Below are 21,008 nucleotides of genomic sequence, written 5' to 3'. Positions count from 1 at the left end.
CGTTGCGCAAACCGATATTGCTGGAGCTTGCAAGAGAGTTGGGTCTGGATGTCTCAGACAAACTCAGAAAACCAGAACTGCTAAGGGCTATTCTTGAGTTAGAAGCTGAGGATGACGAGCTGTCGGATTGCCTTGAGACCATTGCAGATCAGGGCACAGTGTTTACTAGCGCTTTGACGACAGCCTTTCTCGAAAGGTGCGGGGTAAGGCTGTTACACAGCTCAGTGCACCACCCCCAGTCGAATTCCGTTGAGAAGCTCCACTCCGTCATGAAGCGCGTGTTGAGAGCATTGTGTTTTGAACATCAAACTGACTGGGAGCTGTGTCTGCCTGGAGTGATGTTTGCATTAAGAACCGCGCCCCATGCGGCTACGGGGTTCTCGCCAGCTGAGCTGGTGTACGGTCGCTCGCTGCGATCTCCGCTTCGCATGCTTCGAGAATCATGGGAAGGCGGGGGCGACGACCCAGTCGTGGTAGAGTACGTGCTTAAGCTCCTTGAACGCTTAAGAAGGGCACAGGAGTTGTCAGGTGAAGCAATGGCAGAGGCCCAGCAGAGGGCCAAGGTTTATTATGATCGGACAGCCAGGGCCCGTCGTTTTGAGGTGGGCGATGAGGTCATGATATTGCGCACATCGCTAAAGAACAAACTCGACGTGCAGTGGGAGGGCCCAGCACGGATTGTTCAAAAACTGTCGGACGTTAACTACGTGGTGAGTCTGCCAGGAAAGCGGAAAGCACAGCAAGTTTACCACTGTAATCTGCTCAAACCCTATAAGCAACGGGAAGCAGTGGTGTGCATGATGGTAAACGTGCCCGAAGAGCTTCCGGTCGAGCTTCCGGGACTAGGCTCAGTGACGAACAGGAAAGACACCGATCAAGTCATTAGTGACTTAATAAGTCAAGCATCGCTGTCGCCTGAGCAGAAAACCGAACTACACCAGCTCTTACAAGAGTTTCAAGGTCTGTTCTCTGAGAGGCCTGGTAGGACTTCTGTCCTTACTCATGACATAGAACTTACCTCCCCAGAGCCAGTACGATCCAAGGCGTACCGGGTGTCACCCCGCCAGAGCGATATTATGGAGGCTGAGGTAAAGAAAATGCTACAGCTCGGTGTTATTGAAGCGGGTGAGAGTGATTATACCTCCCCTTTGATTTTAGTTGAGGTACCGGGCAAGGAACCTCGTCCTTGCGTCGACTACCGCAGGCTTAATTCCATCACTAAGGATCAAATTTATCCGATCCCTAACATCGAGGAGCGCCTTGAGAGAGTGAGTAGCGCTCAGTTTATTTCCACCCTAGATCTTGTCAGGGGTTATTGGCAGGTTCCACTTACAGAAGAGGCTAGTAGGTATGCGGCGTTCATTTCACCAATGGGGACATTCCGTCCTAAAGTTTTGAGTTTTGGTTTGAAGAACGCGCCATACTGCTTTTCAAGCCTCATGGATAAAGTGTTGCGGGGACAGCAAGAATTCGCGTTACCGTATCTAGACGACGTAGCGATATTCTCCGCATCCTGGCCTGAGCATATGGCGCACTTGCGGGCAGTGCTAACCCGCCTGCGCGATGCGGGCTTGACAGTCAAGGCTCCCAGGTGCCAGTTAGCACAGGCCGAGGTTGTCTACCTCGGACACGTGATTGGTCGGGGTCGTCGCCGCCCCTCTGAAATAAAGGTGGCCGCTGTGCGAGACTTCCCGCAACCGCGCACGAAGACCGATATTCGGTCGTTCTTAGGTGTCGCCGGCTACTATCAGAGGTACATCCCCAGGTACTCTGATATCGCGGCTCCCTTGACGGATGCTCTAAGAAAGACAGAGCCGCAAACAGTCGTCTGGGATGAGACAAAGGAAAGAGCTTTTAGCGCCCTAAAGAGCGCCCTAACAAGCCAGCCTGTGCTACGATCGCCCGACTACACAAAAGGGTTCGTTGTTCAGTGTGATGCTAGTGAGCGAGGCATGGGCGTTGTACTGTGCCAACGGGAAAATGGAGAAGTAGAACACCCCGTCCTGTATGCTAGTCGTAAGCTGACGAGTCGTGAGCAGGCGTATAGCGCCACCGAGAAAGAGTGTGCGTGTATCGTGTGGGCCGTTCAGAAATTGTCATGTTACCTAGCTGGCTCGAGGTTTATCATTGAGACGGATCACTGCCCTCTCCAATGGCTGCAGACCATCTCTCCCAAAAATGGCCGCCTCCTGCGCTGGAGCCTCGCTTTGCAACAATATTCCTTTGAGGTGCGTTACAAAAAGGGGAGTCTCAACGGTAACGCCGATGGCTTAAGTCGAAGCCCCTAACGTGGGAATTAGCCTCAAAATTGCTTGTTACGGATGTTTTTCTTCCTGAGGCAGGATTTTTAACCTATTGCTTTTGTGTAGTGTTTCAAAGTGATGATGTGCTTTTTAGTGCAATTTTTCCGATTTGTGGACGCGTTCTGAGTGCTGCTAAACTACTGTAAGGAACTAGGCAGCAGTATAAAAGGGGAAAGAGCCTGGCAGGGCTTAGTGAGGGTTGTGCCATGCTTGCTGACTGAGCGGTTGACTTTCGGCGTAGTTCTAACGCTTGCCGGAAACGAGAACAAAAATGTCAACTCTCCCGAAGTCACTTTGCAGTGTCCTGTGTGCACCTGAACGTGAGAACGAGGCCTTCTCTGTGCGCTGCGCTCAAGAAACGCCAAAGGACGCCCGACTTCGGTTATGAGCATCATCGAGCGACATCCCTCCGGACAGCGGATGCAGTCCCCTGACCATCGGGATCTCCTTCCCCCGGCGGGGCGGTCTGTTACGTTTCGCCTACAACGCGCGGTAATGCCGGCGCGGATGCAACGGACGCCGGGGCTTCGTTCAAAGCGGCGGACATTTTGGCCCGTGCGACGCCGCCGCAACGCCTCCCCGCCAAGCGTGTCCAGGCGTGTTTCAGTGCCACGTGTCTTCGTATGTGTGTGTGTGTGTGTGCCCACGCTTGTCAAAGCGCGGCAGCCGGGGAGCGGAGCTCCCCAAGTGAGGAGCCAGCAGGTCTGTCCGTCGGCGGGTTGGCGATGCGTCACTACACTCGGCTCACCATGTCTCTCGGCTCGACCGTGCGCGCCGTCGTGTGGGCTCATGCTCCGCCGTCGCGTGGGCTCATCCCGTGACCTTCCTGCTGGCCCGCGACGCCGAGAGTATAAGAGCAGCTGCCCCCGGACGCCAGGAGAGAGGCTCCGATTTGTACTGTTGAGTTACGTGCTCTCCCGTCTCTCCACTTCGGTCGAACTGACCGGCCGCTCTTTTGCTATGTTAGAATAAACAAGTTGTTCTGTTACCAGTCTTCTCTTGCTTTGCCGGGACCTTCGGATGCTTCCAGTGCCCCAGGCCGCCAGGCCAACGCTACCCTTGGGGCTTGCGACCCATTGGCAATAACGGGCGTCAGCACCGAGACCCCAACAGCCCGTAAGGTATTTTAAATAAATAAATAAAGTATAGGTTGCCTACATATTTCTTGCGACCCTGTCAGTAGTTGGCAGTGCAAGACTCAATAGAAATATGGCTGGAAGGCTGCTGTGAATCACTTATGGGGTGAACCCCGAAACGGCAATTCTCCTCGGTCTCTGTCTTGGCAGATCTCGGCCTACCCACTGCCGGAGCACCGGAGCATGGCCCTGGCAACACAGGCAGCCATGCTGTACGTGGTGCTGTACTTTGCCCCTGAGATCCTTCACAACCAGCAGGCCAAGATGCGAGAGATTGTCGACAAGTACTTCCCCGACAACTGGGTGCGTGTTCATTTTCTGGCTGTAGCCGCATGCGATCCTTTGTCTGAAGTAATACATGGAGTTCGTATGTGCGATAACTGTCACAGTTTAGCAGAGAAAAAGGATCTTGGTGCATCGGCTTAATTGCTTGTAGTTTCTGCAAAGGTCTGTACACTCTAAAGAATATGCATAATTATGGTTATTGTAAGAAAACGATGCGCAGCTTTTCACTGCTTCATCCACATACCTTTTCTTGTGTATCTTTTAAATGTGCAGGTCATGTACAGGCTGATGTTCAAACCCATAGCCAGAGTCTAGTGAGTGACACAAAACTGAATACTACACTTCAAACGAAAAATGTCATAGCAGAAGGACTTGTCCCAATGATTTGGAACTGTGAACTGCCATGAGTTCCTAAGTTACAATAATAGCCTTTAAAGGGCCATTACCAGGTTTGGGCATTGCAAACAGGCTGACATGGTGCTTAGATCACCTGAGGCAATAGCGTCTTTAAATTGTGTTACAGCAATGTATGCCATAGAATCAGCTGAACATTCATATGGCAGCCCACTTGCCCTTACTTTCAAAGGATCGTTGCTTCCTTGCATAAAGGCAGTACTGCACCAAATTCCCTCACCGTCACTGATTGTGGCACGGGGCTTTGGTAAATCATATTCGTGTCAATACGGAACATGCAAATCAGCCTCTGAAAATACGCCATGCAGCAGGAAAGGAAGAGATGGAAAAAACAAAGAAACAGGCAGGGCTAGTGGCACAAACGAGACAGAATCCCTCAGGCGAAGTATGTGAAAAGAGGCAGTGAAGGAATGTTGCTTGCGGGTGCTAGTCAAGGTAAAGAACACATGCGTCTTTGTTAGTCACATAGTTCGCCTCTTGTTACCGTGGCAACGCGACATTTTAGTTTCTCCCGTCTCTTCTGATAGTGAACCAGTTTTGGAATAAATCTTGCCGTAGAACATTCTCTAGACAGTGCTTTATGACTTCCTGTGTGGAACCAAAATTTCTGATGAGGTCTGCTGGGGAGTCCTTAGAAGGACCCTAAGTAGAAATACTGAATTAATTTAAACTTATAAAGCAGTCTTTCTTAAACTCTATTTTTGTTAATTTTGTGGTGACAAGTAGATTATTAGCAGTAAAGGTGATCCTTCAAAATCTTCCATTCATTAAGGAATTATTAGACACTGCTCTGTCAGCAACCAAAGTGTACACGTGCTGTGAAACGCATAAAGTGAAATGTAATCAGGCTATACTGTACAGCCAAATGCTGTTTTTGTGAAAAAAATTTGCGTGCTGTGCAACGAAAGGAAATTACAGTCGAATCTCGTTAATTCAATGCTTGCGGGACCTCAAAATTTGGTAAAATTATCTGCAAGGATGAATTAACGAAGGATAACAAATAATGAACTACTATTCGAAACATTTTTTATTGCTCGAAGTCTTTCTGCTTCTTGCTTTTGAAGCACAATTTCACCAGCATGCAACGACAAGCACTGACATTTCTAAACACTGCCTCAGCATTAGACTGAAAGGAGCAGTAAAGTTCTGAAAGTTCTGAAAAGAAAAGCAAAGTTAAGATAAAGTAAAACAGATTCACACCTACAGAAACAGTGGTGTCATCTGCTGAATGTTTTGTGTTCTTCATAGCCTTACTAACTGCTGCGCACATAAGGAGATGCCGATAGAAATCAAGTTAACTGAAGCAGCATGCTTTCAAATTCGGACTAAAGAAAGTTTTCTTCCGTAGCAATGTATGCTTTCTCACTAGGGCTTTCCAGTACATTTGAATTAAGCAAGAAGTTGAATTAACAATAGTCAACTATGTATACTAGTTGTCAAGAGTGACCAAACTGCTGTATCGATGGATGCAGTTTTTACAACCTCTTGTTTCCGTGTTGAGACGCGTGACAGTTCTGGAATCCCAGAATTCGAAGGGGTGCAGTCAGGTTTTTCCTGACATTGCCCACAACCCCAGTGGTATACAACTTGGGCTCTCGGAATCGTTGTACTCATCTGCTTGAATCTTCAGTTTATTTATTTTATTTGTTTATTATTACCCTCAGGGCCAAAGGCACTAAAGAGGGGAGTGGGTTACAACAAATGAGAAAAAGAAACAAATATAATCAGTTAGAACGTTTAAGTACAAAGACTTCTGATTATACAATTTTAGCTAAGGTTTACAAGCTCATGATAAATTGGTAGCGAACTAACATAGTAAAGTGGTCAATACAAATGCACTTAGGTTACAACCATACAGTAAACAACGAAAAAATTCTTAGATTACACAATGTTTGCTCAAGCTGCTCAAAATCTTTGGTTATTGTAAATAAATACGATAACCAAAGTACTGACCGACTCCTTTTATCTTACATGTTAAACAGAAAATTTGCAGATTAAATATTCGGGCAAGGCCTATCTAGGAGGAATGTTGGATGAATGTTAGATGAATGTTGGATGAATGAAGTTGGTGGGTGAATGTAGGATGAATGCAATTAGTATTGTATCAATGTGGCGACACATTGTATTTTCACTGCCGAAACACATCATGTAGTGTAGCATGTATGCAGCTGGGCTCCTCTCTTTTGTGCATCCCTCTGTACATGCTGCACCATCTGGCGGTGCAACCACGAGGTTCGAGCGTGGCATGTGATTATACCAGGCGTTTCTCGTAACTCGAGCCAAAGGATTTTAAAAAAGTTGCAAACTGCAGCTGGGAATGAAACCAACAACATATTGTTTCCCGTCATGTTGTGCTGTTGAGAGTACTTTTTATGTTCTGCTTCTAAAATGTAATCATGAAAAACAAAAAATTTATATTCACTTTAGGGCCAAGTGCGTTTTGTACCTCTTGCGCAGTGCTTTTGAACCTTTTCTGGCTTATCGAGCCTATTCTCAGGGTAGCGATGGTCTCTCTGCTGTTGTAGAAGGGTAATTTACTACTACACTTAAGATCATTCTTTTCTTTTGGGTGGCTTTAAAGTGGCTCAGGTGTGGTGTTTCTTTTATCTTGCGATCTCACTGCTCTTCCTGCAGATTGAGCCATCATTCTGTGCATGTTAGCCTTCACCTGTGCCAAAAAAAGCCCACCAAAAGAACTAAGCCACACATGTAACGTGTTCACTTCACCTCCCAGGTGATAAGCATCTACATGGGCATGACAGTGAACCTGGTGGATGCCTGGGAGCCCTACAAGGCAGCTCGGCAGGCTCTGCTCAACACCCTGGACACTGCAAATGTTAAGGACCAGGTACAAGAGGGCAGGGCTTGTGCTGTTGTTCCTCAAACAAACACAGGTCTTGCTGCTTCACTTAAATTACCGTAATTCAGTGGCACCAAAATCTGATAATTTCCTGATTACCCAACGACGTCTGCATGACTTTTATGTCACGGTCGTCTGTGAGTCAAGGTATTGTGATCAACCGCCTCGGTCTACAAGCTTAGAACGTCACATTGTAAGTGAGAAAAACTCAAATATGAATAGTGGGTGGTGATGCCATCTCGGAAGTTTCCGCACCAGCTCACCATGATGTCATGAATTCTGACAGCATCTGCTCATGCCAAGTTAACTTTTTATCAGTGACCATGAAACTACAACTTATTCTAATAGAGGCAGAGCAAGTTTCCAAATCTTTCACTTAGCCACAGTGGCCCAAATGCAACAAAATATTTTTGTAATCTATGGCATCGCAGTGGTGTACCGGCGCTGGGGCTTCTGCACGAAATTCAGAAAATTTAAGTCTGTGCCATATTTTTCCTTGTATAAGGAAATTTATAGAAGAATAAAATTGAGTTGGATCGCATGCGGCAGACATTGTCAGCTCCTGATTGGAAGCTTACCATTATCATTGAAAAGGGAGGTCATATAATCGGTGCATTTTACCGGTGCTGACATATGGGGCAGAGACTTGGAGACTGACAAAGAAGCTTGAGAACAAGTTAAAAACCGTGCAGAGAGTGATGGAACGAAGAATGCTAAGCATAACGTTCAGAGACAGTAAGAGGGTGGTTTGGATCAGAGAGCAAATGGGTATAGCCGATATTCTAATTGACATTAAAAGAAAAAAATGGAGCTGGGCGGGTAGTGTAATGTGCAGGTTAGATAACTGTTGGACCATTAGGGTTGCAGAATAGATACCAAGGGAAGGGAAGCGCAGTCAAGGACGGCAGAAGACTAGATGGGGTGAAGAAATTAGGAAATTCGCGGCCACTAGTTGAAATCGGTTGGCACGAGACAGGGGTAATTGGAAATCGGAGGGAGAGGCCGTCATCCTGCAGTGGACATAAAATGGGCTGTTGATGATGATGATGAGTAATCAACCTCATTCCGCAACATTAACAATAATAGAGTTCTCAAAGGATACCGTATAAGCAAGTGTGGGAGATACGGGGTTCTCCTCCCGTACTCTTGGGACAAAGGAACGACAACACAGTAGTGCAAACAGTCACAAGGGCATTTATTGCACCTTTCATGGATCAATGCCTGCTAGCCGAGTTCATATCCCCAAAACATGCCGATAGGCGCGCGACAAATCTAGAAGTTCGACTCACCGCGTCCTCGCGAGCGAATATGTTCGCTCCATGCTGGATCCCAACGCCTGGTCGTTCGCGTGTATAGTCACGCGAATCGTGGCGCGTTCCAAGGCGGCCACGCGAGGCGGTCTCGCAGATGCATCGGTCGCCGCGCGCCCACCCGCCGGGAAAGAGCAAGCGCCTGTCCCTCGGCGCCCGAGTAACCCCGCCGCGACGGTGGCGCCATCTCTCACACCGCGCTTGTACCACTCCGAGCGCCAGGCCACGCGAGCCGTGCGGGAAAAACAGCATATCAGGGAATGCGCTATGCGGGAAAACATCAAGGGAGGCGCGAGGGTCGCGCATCCCCACATCCCCCCAACCTTAAATCACTTCTTATTCCGGCGAAACATGTCACACGGTCTAACATTAAGCCGTGCTTCGCGAACAAGGTGGTACATGCAACAGTGGCCGCGCCGGGGAAATGTCCACACGCTGGCGTCCGCCGGTCACAGCAGCAGCTTTGCGACTCGACGGCACGATCCCAGGCCAGGACTCCGGAGACGACGACGCAGTAGTCGGTACGAGCAAGCGTCGCTCGCGCCGACGCGCCCAGCTGGCAAGAGCCGCCGTAGCTGTCGGTGACCGCTGGCTCCTTTGTCCGCCGCCGAGGGTTGTGAGCTGATGCAGGAGGCCGCCGAAGTCGCTGCGCCGAACTGGCCACAGCATCACCATCGCCCGGGGTGACTCGATCGTAGTCCGGGGCAGCCGCGCAGACGATGTGCAGGTGACAGCAAGCCAGGGGTGACTCCAATCACGCTGCGTAAACTCAACACACTCGGCAAACACTACAGTAGTGCAAAGGAGAGGAATTCTGCATGCGCATCGCCCACGTGGTACGATGTTCAACTCGGCTAGCAAAAGATCGGGCAGCTACTCAGATGCTAAGTTCACGTGAACGAAGCTCGCTTCCTTGAGCCGAACGAGTAATTTCAATTCGTGCGAGGCTAAATAGAATGAGGGAAGCAAATTGCAACGCCTCAACGCCACGGTCCACCAGGTTGTGTCCCTCCACGTGCGACAGGCAGCTTCGTAAAGCCTTAGGCCTAAATCGTCGCTACTCTGACAACAACCGGCATCCAAAAACAACACCCAAAATGGGCGCAAAACAGGCAGCCGCGAGGAGACGTTAGCTCTGTGAGGTGGTCCTACTCCGCTCGGTGCACACAGCATCCGAGTTGACGGCGCCCACCGTCCCAGACGGTGTCGGAGCGCCCGGTGCCAGGCCGCAATACCAGTCAGCCCGTCGTGGCACCCGTGGCCCGCGGCCACCCGGCTCCCAGAGCCGCGACTTCATCCGAGTCAAAGAGATAGAAGAAGCTATTTACATAAGAAATTCGGACCACCCACGAGGCTTCCGTACTCACTCGCTTCAGGCTTGCCACTGCTCCGCGGGCGCTCAGCCTCGCTCTCCCAGGATGCAGACCACGTGGCTCTCGTACAGACGAATGTCATTAAAAAAAAACACTTGCGAAAAGGCTTAGCATGTTGACAAGTCCAAACACACTACAGCCACCGTCGCCTCTCTCAAGAAAGCACGCCGCCGACGCTAGCGATCAAAATCCACGCTAGGCCTACGCTTCGGTTCAAACAAAGCTCTCGAACGAAGCAAAACTGTTTAACTATCGTCCGATGCCCCAAGAGCCCCACGTTGGGCGCCAGATGTGGGAGATACGGGGTTCTCCTCCCGTACTCTTGGGACAAAGGAACGACAACACAGTAGTGCAAACAGTCACAAGGGCATTTATTGCACCTTTCATGGATCAATGCCTGCTAGCCGAGTTCATATCCCCAAAACATGCCGATAGGCGCGCGACAAATCTAGAAGTTCGACTCACCGCGTCCTCGCGAGCGAATATGTTCGCTCCATGCTGGATCCCAACGCCTGGTCGTTCGCGTGTATAGTCACGCGAATCGTGGCGCGTTCCAAGGCGGCCACGCGAGGCGGTCTCGCAGATGCATCGGTCGCCGCGCGCTCGCGGGAGACGTCCTCCGCCGCGCGCCCACCCGCCGGGAAAGAGCAAGCGCCTGTCCCTCGGCGCCCGAGTAACCCCGCCGCGACGGTGGCGCCATCTCTCACACCGCGCTTGTACCACTCCGAGCGCCAGGCCACGCGAGCCGTGCGGGAAAAACAGCATATCAGGGAATGCGCTATGCGGGAAAACATCAAGGGAGGCGCGAGGGTCGCGCATCCCCACACAAGATATAGGACTCAATTTTTTTTCCAAGAAGAAAAAACAGCTTAAGTTGCTCCTCGTCTTATGTAGCAGTCTTTAGAACATTGTGAGTTGTTGCCCTATATTCCGGTTTATACAGTACTTTATCAGTCGAGACTGATTTGGTTTTTCTCATTAGTCTCCCTTTAACACTATGAATCATTCATTCTTCCTGCATGCTTGTTTTCGCAACCTCCTACACTTTGTGCACCTCATCGGTGATCCGAGCAGCCTAAACTGCAACCACCACATACTATGTACGAGAGACACTGGCTCAGATAATATGCACCTGCCGGGTGCACACAACCAAGTGACAGACTCTTCGCTGGCAACCATCAATGCAAGACGTTTCTCGGAGGACTTTATTCTGGGTCCTGTGGCCTCACTCGAGATGTGTTACGTTAACAGTACGGGCCACGGTACAATTTCTGTGCAACACAATAATGTACGCGAGACCGTGATTCAAGTATGCTGCTCTGGTGACAGCCAGCGTTCGTCGCATCCTTATTCCAGTTGTCGTCACCCTCCATCCCCCTTTTGTTCCCTTTTCCCTAGCGCACAATATCAGGCTAGAGAGCTCATCAGCTCAGGCCAACCTCTCTGCCTTTCTACAAATAAAATTCCTCCTATGCAAACTCCCCCTCGCATCCACTTACCTTGTCTCGTTGCTTCTCAGGCCCAGAAGTACCACAACCGCATCACGAAGCTGATACCGAGGCTGCAGCACCTGCTGAAAGAAGGGGCGCTCGAGGAAGAGTTTGTGCTCGACAGTGTCCCCAAGCTGCTCAACACAGTGCGCGAGTGCAATGTCACCCTCCGGTGGATGTTGCTCCACACTGTCAACCTCTCTCAAGGCAAGTGTTGACTTGAGTGCATACGTGTGGCTTTGTCATAGATTTATTTTCGTAACTCACAAGTTACTTTCCAGCACCTACTGTCTACTGTAGGCTTCACTGTCATGTACAACACAATCCACTCTTAAAGGGAACACCTAGCTAGTAATAAAGCCACTAGTATAACTGAAACGCTCCTACTTTATTGAGAGAAAAGGAATGGCTGGCAGGACGCATTCAGCTGACATCTATGCATTAAAAAATTGTGGGCATGCCTTCACACTGTAGCTCAGCTAAAAGTTTGGCTTTCATTGTCTCCTGTAAGAATCAATCTTGTTGCACCAAATGAATGGAAGCAGTGTTTTGAAAGAAAACATTACCAGTCCAAACCAATTTTATCACTGCTCTGTAATGTCCCTTCAAAGTTGTTTTAGTTATTCCTAGAAGAAGCTGCACAGGTACTTTCAACGTCATGACACCTGGTGGTGTTACTAGACTAATGCATAAACTTGCTGCTTTTGTAGTGCACTACTAGAGTGCTTTGGGGATGCATTTCAGATTTGGCGAGTTGAAATGGAGCGCTCGAAAGACCATCATACCTTGCTGGTATGATGGCTCGAACGACGTTCACCTGGTTCACACAGAGTGGTGCCCTTCAGCTAGGGGCACTCAGAGGCACTCTCATTTTCAAGCTGGGAGTGCCAGTGAGATCTGACAGAATTACAGTCACATCGCTCCTCCGATTGCTGTGGGAGCATCAGAATGCCCTTTTTGGGCAAGCGTTCGCCGACTCCAACGTCGAGATGCCTTGGCACCACTGCAAACCAATCCAGAGTGGGATAAGAACCAGTCGAACGTACCTACTACATTTAAGCTTCCCTGTAAAGAAATCGGTAAAATTGGCACTTCACTTCGTTATATTGAAATTTTGTAATATTGAAATGCAACCTCTTATGTAAATAAGTACAGCTGGCAACAGATTTTTCTTGCATGGAAGGGGCCGTAATCTTTTTCAATTGATTGGGCAGTCGTAAAAAAGAAAGCAATTTCAATTAGGAAAAGAGTTCATTTTCTTGAACTTGAGGGTCAGCAACCAAGCATGCTGTTTTATGCCGTGTCAACGATATATTCACATCAGCGGTGCAAGGCGAAGCCTGTGAATCCTTTCCATCCACTCCGCTGCCGTGGCTGGTAGTGTCGCCTGCAGTGAGACGACGTCGTCATGAAATGCGTAGGCAGAGAATAGTGAACATTTGCAAAAGCTTCCTTCCCCTCCTCAGCTCACTTGGGAAAGGGGCACACATCAAGCCACCATCCTTGAAATCAGCTCAACCTTGTGCACTTTCCCACGCACCCATATTACATAGCGCGAGTTGCGCAATAGTATATCGCCGCAGTTATACTTTGTATGGAACATGGCGGCAAAAAGGTCTTGTTGCTATGTTGCTCCACTGTGGTGGCCGCTCTCTGTCATGCGGCGTACAATATGAGAGGTGCTTTCACAAGCAGCCCTGTATATTCTGATCATTTGAACATTTGACCCATGGCACTTTCTATTTGTAGCCTTGATATTCCTTCGTGGCAGCACTGAAATTTTGTTGTGTTGGAAGTCGTGCGTGTAAAATGCATTTTGTTATAGTGTTGAGGTTCAGAATCCATGGTGTCCTATGGACGAGAAGTCGTAAAAGGTTAAATGCTTTGTTATTTCGACAATTTCGTTATAATGAACTCTGTTGTATTGCGGTTTGACTTGTAAGTTCTGTTGTCTCTTCCTCTTCTTTCCTCTGTATTTTGACCTTCTTGCCTTTCGGAACAATACGCGCAGGCTTCATTGTTGGTGGTGAGCTGAACAAGCGGTGCCGTCAGCTGCGCGACCAGGTCCACCAGGACAGCAAGTACCAGCCGCTCACTGTGTTCCAGCTGCTGCTGCACACCGCCCAGTTCGAGCTGAAACTCAAGGAGGTCTGTGGCATGCTGGGGCTGTTCCGAAATTATTTTTGACTGGTGTTGGGTTCAGAACAGTCTTAAAGAAATTGAACTTTTACGGATGTGGTTAACCCAAGCAACTATATTGAACTTTTATGGATGTATGTTAACCCTAGCAACTCATACATCAAAGGCGTTAAAGCCGAATAGGACAGATGTCACACCCTTCGGAGGTCCTGAAGGTCTAAGGGTCCCAAGGAACTCCTAAGGTTTTGCCACTGCCCAAGTCATTGCAGATGCCTTCACTATATACAATAAAACTTCATCACTGTACCTAGGTCTTTTTGAACATTTGACTGTATTTGAGCTTAGTACTTCTATAGTCTCCACTACAATTGGAACATGTTCCTATGTTCTGCACCAGCTCTACCAATGCCGTCATCCAGCCATGCGTCGGCCATTTTGGGCCTGTGTTCAGGTTGCGTAGCTGGCTGTTTTATGGCTGACGTTTGACACTAGCCATGATGCTGCTGTTGCATCAAAACTGTTGTGGAATTTCTTCTAGCAGCTTCACTCTAAAATGTAAGCTTATACGTGTTTACTTCTCGCTTTAGAGTTTTCTTGGAACAACCAAATTCTGTGAATGGGGCTCAAACTCATTGGTAGTAAATAACAGTTCACAAGCCTCTGCTTGTATGAGTGGTGTTTTTGGTTGGCCGGCATCTTGACTGCCAGTTTAAGCATGAACAAGGCAAACAAAGATGCAAAGGGCTCTGAATGAACAATGCATACGAGGAAATGCTATCTTGTTGAAAAGCTGGGAAACAAGAAAAGCTGAAATGAGCACGAAATCTCTTTATTTATTTATTTATTTATTTATTTAGTTATTTATTACAGTGAAGCTGTATATGGCTAGGGTTTCGTGCATTTTTGTTCTCTGTGAACAATAACTATCATCGTCAATGGCTCATACCCCCCATAAGAATTCGTACTCCCGTAAGCAAGCAAAAAATGCAATGGCTCACAGCCCCATAAGGCAGACGCTACAAGCACTCGGCAAAGTGAAGTGAATAGTGCTTAAATTCTTTCTAATCACGCATACACCATACAGAACAGCATGTTGGAAACTGCCATCATCAATGGCTCATACTCCCGTAAGCAAGCAAAAAAATGCAATGACTCATAGTCCCATAAGGTTCAGGTCTACTCACTTTGCATAAATTATAGCTGCGATCACAATACCTCTGTTGTCGTTGATTTCAATGTGGATGTGCCGGTACCAAAAAGGGAGCGGTTTACGCGCCCCATGTTGCAGACATATCCGTTCATATACCACACCGATCCAGCCCAACCGACCACCCAGCAGCGTACATGCATCGATTTGAGATTGTCAAAGACTGTGATTGCAGTTGTGAGTGGAATAATGACCACCGATCAAGATAATAAATGAGTTTGTGCCTTTGTTCAAAATTATGTGTCACCTCGGTGTCGTGCGCTAAACTGCTTTGCTGGTCAAGAGTGGAATGGCTCACGATTTTTTTTTATTTATTTATTCATTCATTCATTCGCTTACTAAAATTGCCTAAAACGAAAACGCAAATCACTGTTTTGCCAGTGCCCAATAGCGACCTCACGGAGATTCACATTGCAGATCCTCATAAGAAAACCATTGATAGATTGTCATAAATACTTCTGCATTTCAGCATCATTCACTAACATAGGCTTGGTGTTATTTCTTTTTTCCTCAAAACCCCTTCTCTCCCTTTCTCACTGCGTTCCCTCCCCTATTACATCACTGTGCACATTGTGATCCAAAGACTTTTGCCAAAGACTTTTGCTTCGCTTCCAACAAAGTGAGATGACTCTTCTTTCCACAGCTGTTCCAGCACTTGCTGTCCGTGAAGCACGACAAGTGGAATTCGATGAAGAAGGAGAGCGCAGAGCACCTCAAGGAGTTGTCCGAGGTCTACTCAGGTGCAAAGCCCCTCACCCGCGTCGAGAAGAACGGTGAGTGTTCGCCGTTTTTCCTCGCGTGATCGCTGGTTCAGCGGCAGCACCTCAGCATATTTTTCCCCCAAGATCAAGTATTATCTTAGGCTTCAGTAACATGACTAGTTGAGCTCGTTGGTGCTATCTATCAGCATGAAATCAAATGTGAAGGCACATTGAAACTACTCCATGCTTGGCAACTGGATACAGATCAATTGTGCTTTGCGCTTTTTTGTAATTAAAAGGTAACTTATGTTCCACTCAGTTACTTCTTGCTCGGGTTTGAATTTATGCTGATGATGCATGTTTTGGAAGCAGACAGCGCTCAAAATTGGACACAGAACAGGACAAAGTGCACCATCCTGTGTACTAGTTGTTGTTGTTGTTGTTGTTGTTGTTGTTGTTGTTGTTGTACTTCTTGTGAATTTATACATGATATTCGCGAAAATTTAGAGGAATTATATGTGGAAGGATTATCATTGTCATATTTTTCTATCTGCATCATTATAAAGCGTGTCTTCAGTTTTTACCTGTTTTTGTGACTTCTATTTCATCGTCCAGAGATAGGTCTCAGTGTCACTCTTATTCTTTTTTCTCTAAAGTATTCAGTTTTTGTAGCTGAGTCTTGTTGCTGACTGTCAGGTTTCTTGTGACAAGCCACTGTGATGGCTTAAGCGAACCTGATTTCTGTAATTGTACTTGAAAGATTTGTTAGATTATTATTATTATTATTATTATTATTATTATTATTATTATTATTATTATTATTATTATTATTATTATTATTATTATTCGATCCTGGATATGTCAAACTTAGATATATCGAATTATTGCTCTATCGAACAGTGCTAATATCTCCTTGATCATTTCGTGCAAAAATATAGCGATGTACAGTAGAAACTCATTCATATGTTTTAGAAGAAAATGCAAGAACAAATGTACTAACCGGGAAAACCTACAACCTGAAGTCACTAAAAGAACTGGCAGATTTGACTGTAGCTGACATCAACGTAATGCAAAGCGTTGCAGCACGGGGCTCCGATGCACGTCGAGTTGGTGTGAGGCCCGAGCATCCCGAGATGTGCGTTGTTGTTCTTCTATTACTTCCAATGACATTAAGCCACGCACACTGCGACGCAGATAGCTGAAGACGCTTATCGCAATAGTCTTGGTGGCGATAGCTGTGAATGCGGCATGCGACGGCTCACGAGGAGATTTGCTGCTACCAAAATGGAAAACAGTGCGAGCCGGCATTTGCAACGTGACACGAGCGGCCAGGTACTGCGGGAAAGCTGCTGCAACAAACAGTTACAGTTCGCGATTGCACGCGCCTCATGCCTTTTCTTTTTTGCGTGAAATATGGTGGCCAGAAAACGTATCATACGATCGCAGTTTGTTGATGTACTGAAAGTTATTGCCGAAAGATCGTGTTTTTAAAGAATGCATCAACCGGCAAAAAAAGAAGCATAACTGTATTTGGACCATGTTTTTTTTTAATAGCTGTACAGATACAACTGTACAGCTGTACAGATAACCACACATAACTAGTTCCCTTTTTCATTCTTTGTATTCTTTGTTTGTTTTTTGTTTTTGTTTTTCATTTTTCTTTGTTGTTCACTTCACCATTAGAAATTTATGGTTGATTTTGCATCGTTGTAGAATGAGTGAGGCATTTAAAAGCCCTGGCTTATTTGTTATAAGGCAACACTTTTCACCACCATGGTGAAGGTTAGGGCAGACAATGTGACTGGCATTTGCTGTGACTTGCAGCTAACCTGCAGGCCTGGTTCTCGGAGATGAGCAAACAGATTGACTCTCTCAGTTACGAAGACACGACAGCCACCGGCCGCAAGATTGTCCAGCTCATCCAGGCCTTGGAAGAGGTAACGCCTACAAGTTGTTTTTCATAGCTTGCGAAACTCAACTCAGTGTTATCCTTTGCTACATTTTTAGATTTGTTTCACTGCTCCTCAACCAAGAAGAAAGTCTATGTAAAAAAAAATGCAGGTATCTGTGTGAATTGCTACTGCTATTGATGAATATGGTGAACAAAGAGAAAGGAAAGTTGTGCAGAAACCATCGACAATCATTGCCAGTGGCAGCAAATGGCCAAATACTTGTAAAGAGCCATTTGCTTTATTAAAATGATGCACTTGAAGGCGTTGTTTGTTACAATGAGGATATTGAGGTAGCACTTGTTCTTTGGTTGTGTTATAACTTATTCCATAGAGAACAGAGCCGTTAACGAGCACATCTTTGGTGGTAGCATAGGTGGTTTTACATATGAACAGGTTCATCGGATGCTTACCTTCTCCAGCTACACGAGCAATTTCGTGGAATGCGACTGCCATCCTCCTGTTTTGCAGCTACCACAGGGGGAGAGGGCGGCAAGAGCAGAGAAGCGCTGTCCCTTTTGAGCGTTCCACAACATTATCTAAGCCTTCAGATGCTGTAAAGTTCTCATGTGACAGTACAAGAGTTAGTTTCCAGCATTCCGGCAAGGAACACGCTCCGGAACTCTGTTGCACAATAGCACGCTAACTTTGCATCTATGCCTTTGTATTGGCAATGAAAGGCCAACTACCAATTTCAGATTCACGCTACTTTTTTAACGGTTGCCAACTTCCCCTTGCATGAAACTTCCTGTGCCTTGCCACTGTAAGACGTCGCTTTTAACGAATTTCAAAACGATCAGCTGAAACTTGCCTTAACTGAAGCCTTTATGCAACAGTCTTTTATCAAGAACTAAAGCATGTACAAAGCATTCTGGTGAAACCTGAAGGCATTTCTTTACCATTTTGCTATGTTTCCTGGTCATTTCAATCACATTTGAGTGCTAAGCGTGATCTGCAGCCCTTGGATGACTCTCGCGCAAATCACGGTATCCACTGAGCAGCCCACAGGCTGGATCTTCTCCTTCTGATTTGCTTCTTTCTCTTTACCAAGCAACAGTTCTTGAAGGAAAGTAACACAGGGTACGACCAAGTGTTTCCGAGATGTATATGTTACTGCCGGGCAGCTTCATAATTGTGGCATATGAAATGAATGAGTACTTTAGAAACCACTACTGCTGCAATCGTGTTGGGTGCTACACTTCCATATTTCCATATTTGTGGGGAAAGACATTTTTCATTATTGCGAAAGTACACTGATTGGTTCAACTTACATTGATCATTATTTGTGTGCTCTCCTGGACACGTGAATATCAATATATGTTTGGTATGTAGGTGGCTAGCTTTACATTTCTCTGACTTCTTCATATGTGTCAAACATTACAGCCATGTTGGTACATCAAAATTTATCTTTCTATTTTTAACTGGTAGGAATGTTTCATGCATCCTGTCTGCAAATGTGTCTATTGTAGTTGTCTTATGTTCTCTTATGCAGTCATCTTATGTCTCTAAATTCATCTAAATGCAAAGTAATGTCTCTCACTCGTAAACACTTTATCTCTAATTTCCCTTATCACATAATGATGTGGTTTTTCCAGCTACTTCATACAAGAACTCATGCCAAGCCTTTTCTCGATCGATCACGTTACTACCATATGCTAATGCTTGAACATCACTAAGCTATCTACAATGAAACCTACTTAATTCACCCTCCAACAACTGCAGCTAGCTTATCAGATGTTTGTTCGCCCGCAGCTCGAATTTACCTCTCCTGTTTGGTGACCTTATCATAACAACCTAATCAGCCTATTAGAATCGTTTCAAAATAGGGCCGCTAAGTTTATCTCACATAATTATAATTACAATTCGAGCATCTCACAAATAAAACATGATATTTCGCTTCCGTCCTTAAGCACTCATCATGATTTTGCGCTCTTATCATTACTTCACAAGTACTTTCATGCGGCTAGAAAATATTTTTTACGACTTGGAAGTCGCGCCTTGCACATCACAGATTACATAATCACCTCAGCTTCACACGCATCTACAGGAACACCCATGCATTCATTTGGTCAGCACTTCCTCGTGCCATTTAGTTATGGAATGCTCTTGCTGATTCCATCGTCTCCAAAACAAACCCTGATGAATTCCACCAGCTCAGAAGTTCACATTCCACTGCATAACTTCAACAAAAGATATGATGTCTTTCCTTCTGTTTTTTCTAGTTTTATGCATTCTCTACGCTTGCTTGTTTTTTATTTGAGTTTGTTATTTTGCTTATTATTCTTATATTTTTTATCCTGTGTCGTTGGAGTGGCTACTTTTGTACATTATTTTGTTTGCTGAATGAACTGCATATTTTCACTTTTTACACTGCCATTTCCCATTATTGTTATGCGATGCTGTAATGCTTATGTAAAATGTTTTGTATACATTATTATGCTGTCTGTTTATCATATATGTATAATATGTTGTGTTATATGCCCATCTAGTGCTTACTGTGACACCTCCCTTACCCTATGCATCATACAAGGCCTGTAAGGAAATTTTAAATAAATAAATAAATAAATAAATAAATGTTTGCTGCATTGGCTAACCTCTAAAAAGTGAGTAGTGTTCCTTGAACTGAGAAAAAAATTTATAAATGTTTCGAGTCAAGCAAAGCGTGTTGTGCGTGCAGGTAGAGCAGTTCCACGGGCTGGACAGCATCCTGCAGGTGAAGCAGTTCCTGACTGAGACGCGCCAGTACCTTCACAGCATGTTGCGCATCATCAACGTCAAGGAGGAAGTGCTCGTCACTCTCGAAGTCATTGCTGACCTCTCCTACGCTTGGGAGATCATTGACAGGTACTGCTTCTCTCGCAAGCCCACCTTCGTGACCCCTGCAATGTCGCAATGCCTCTACGCATTGGTGATCCCCGAGACGTGGCTGATTTCGTTTTCTTTCAAAACACTGATTTCATGCATAAAAACAAAAAAGAAAAGACGGAAAACTCCCAAGCGATCAAAAGCCTTGCAGGCTACTAGTTCCACAGTTTGCTAATGTACAACTTTCACAAAAAACACGAAGGCCTGTTGGCCTTTACTTGCCGGTCGGCCTTTTAAGGCCTGTTGGCCTTTAGGTACTTTTTTTTGTCATGGGGCATCATAAGGCAGCTTGCTGTGGCTGTAGTCGGCATTTTGCTGCTAACTAGTCCATGTTCTTCGCAAAAATGTGCATTTGCTTGGGAAATGCTGTGAGTGCACATTGGTGACATACGTATGCGAATACTATATGTTAACTGGTGACTCTTCTTGCAAAGCTTATGAATTTCTACTGTGAAACATGTTCGTGCCCCTTCTCTTGTAAATTACGTTCACTGGATAAGCGAGTGACTACTGAAGATAATGCAATACTACAGTCCAGAACGACTAACTTGCATCGGCTCGGCCAAAAGAACAGCCCACTAGTACTTGTCTAACATTGCCCGCAAACACTGTGCACATTGAAGACATTTGAGTGCATTAACGTGCTTCCAGCATTTTGCATGCAAGGCACAGGTGAATGAGCCGTCAACTTGTTTGTGTGATGTGTGTGAATGTTTGAGTCTTTCACAAAACTTGACTGACTTATCCAAAAGGTCGAATTTTATCTTCACTGGATGATTTTTTTTTTTGCACTTAGTGTTTGTAGTCATCATTTTAGACAGCACTTTATTGCTATTGCTGGACTATAACATGCCGTCCTCTGCACAGTCAATTGCGTTTGTAACATTTCATGTTCATCAAGCAGCCCCACTACAATTGCAAACAAGATGGTGGCCCAAGCGCAGACTAACCATTTTGCTAGTTTGTCCTGTGACGC

General features: G+C 46.1%; 1 protein-coding gene across 1 annotated transcript in view; it reads left to right on the top strand.

The window, feature by feature from the left end:
- The window catches only part of Strump (WASH complex subunit strump), a 46,213-nt gene that overhangs the window by 10,043 nt on the left and 15,162 nt on the right, over positions 1-21,008 (top strand). Inside the window, exons 7-13 of the mRNA XM_055069063.2 lie at positions 3,590-3,742; positions 6,873-6,986; positions 11,201-11,378; positions 13,183-13,319; positions 15,161-15,290; positions 17,043-17,155; positions 19,845-20,011. Coding sequence (XP_054925038.1) covers positions 3,590-3,742; positions 6,873-6,986; positions 11,201-11,378; positions 13,183-13,319; positions 15,161-15,290; positions 17,043-17,155; positions 19,845-20,011 — 992 coding nt within the window. The remainder of the gene's footprint in view (positions 1-3,589; positions 3,743-6,872; positions 6,987-11,200; positions 11,379-13,182; positions 13,320-15,160; positions 15,291-17,042; positions 17,156-19,844; positions 20,012-21,008) is intronic.

Source organism: Dermacentor andersoni, chromosome 9 (genome assembly GCF_023375885.2).
Source record: "Dermacentor andersoni chromosome 9, qqDerAnde1_hic_scaffold, whole genome shotgun sequence".
Lineage (NCBI taxonomy): Eukaryota > Metazoa > Arthropoda > Arachnida > Ixodida > Ixodidae > Dermacentor > Dermacentor andersoni.
This window is presented reverse-complemented; position numbering and strand designations above follow the sequence as displayed.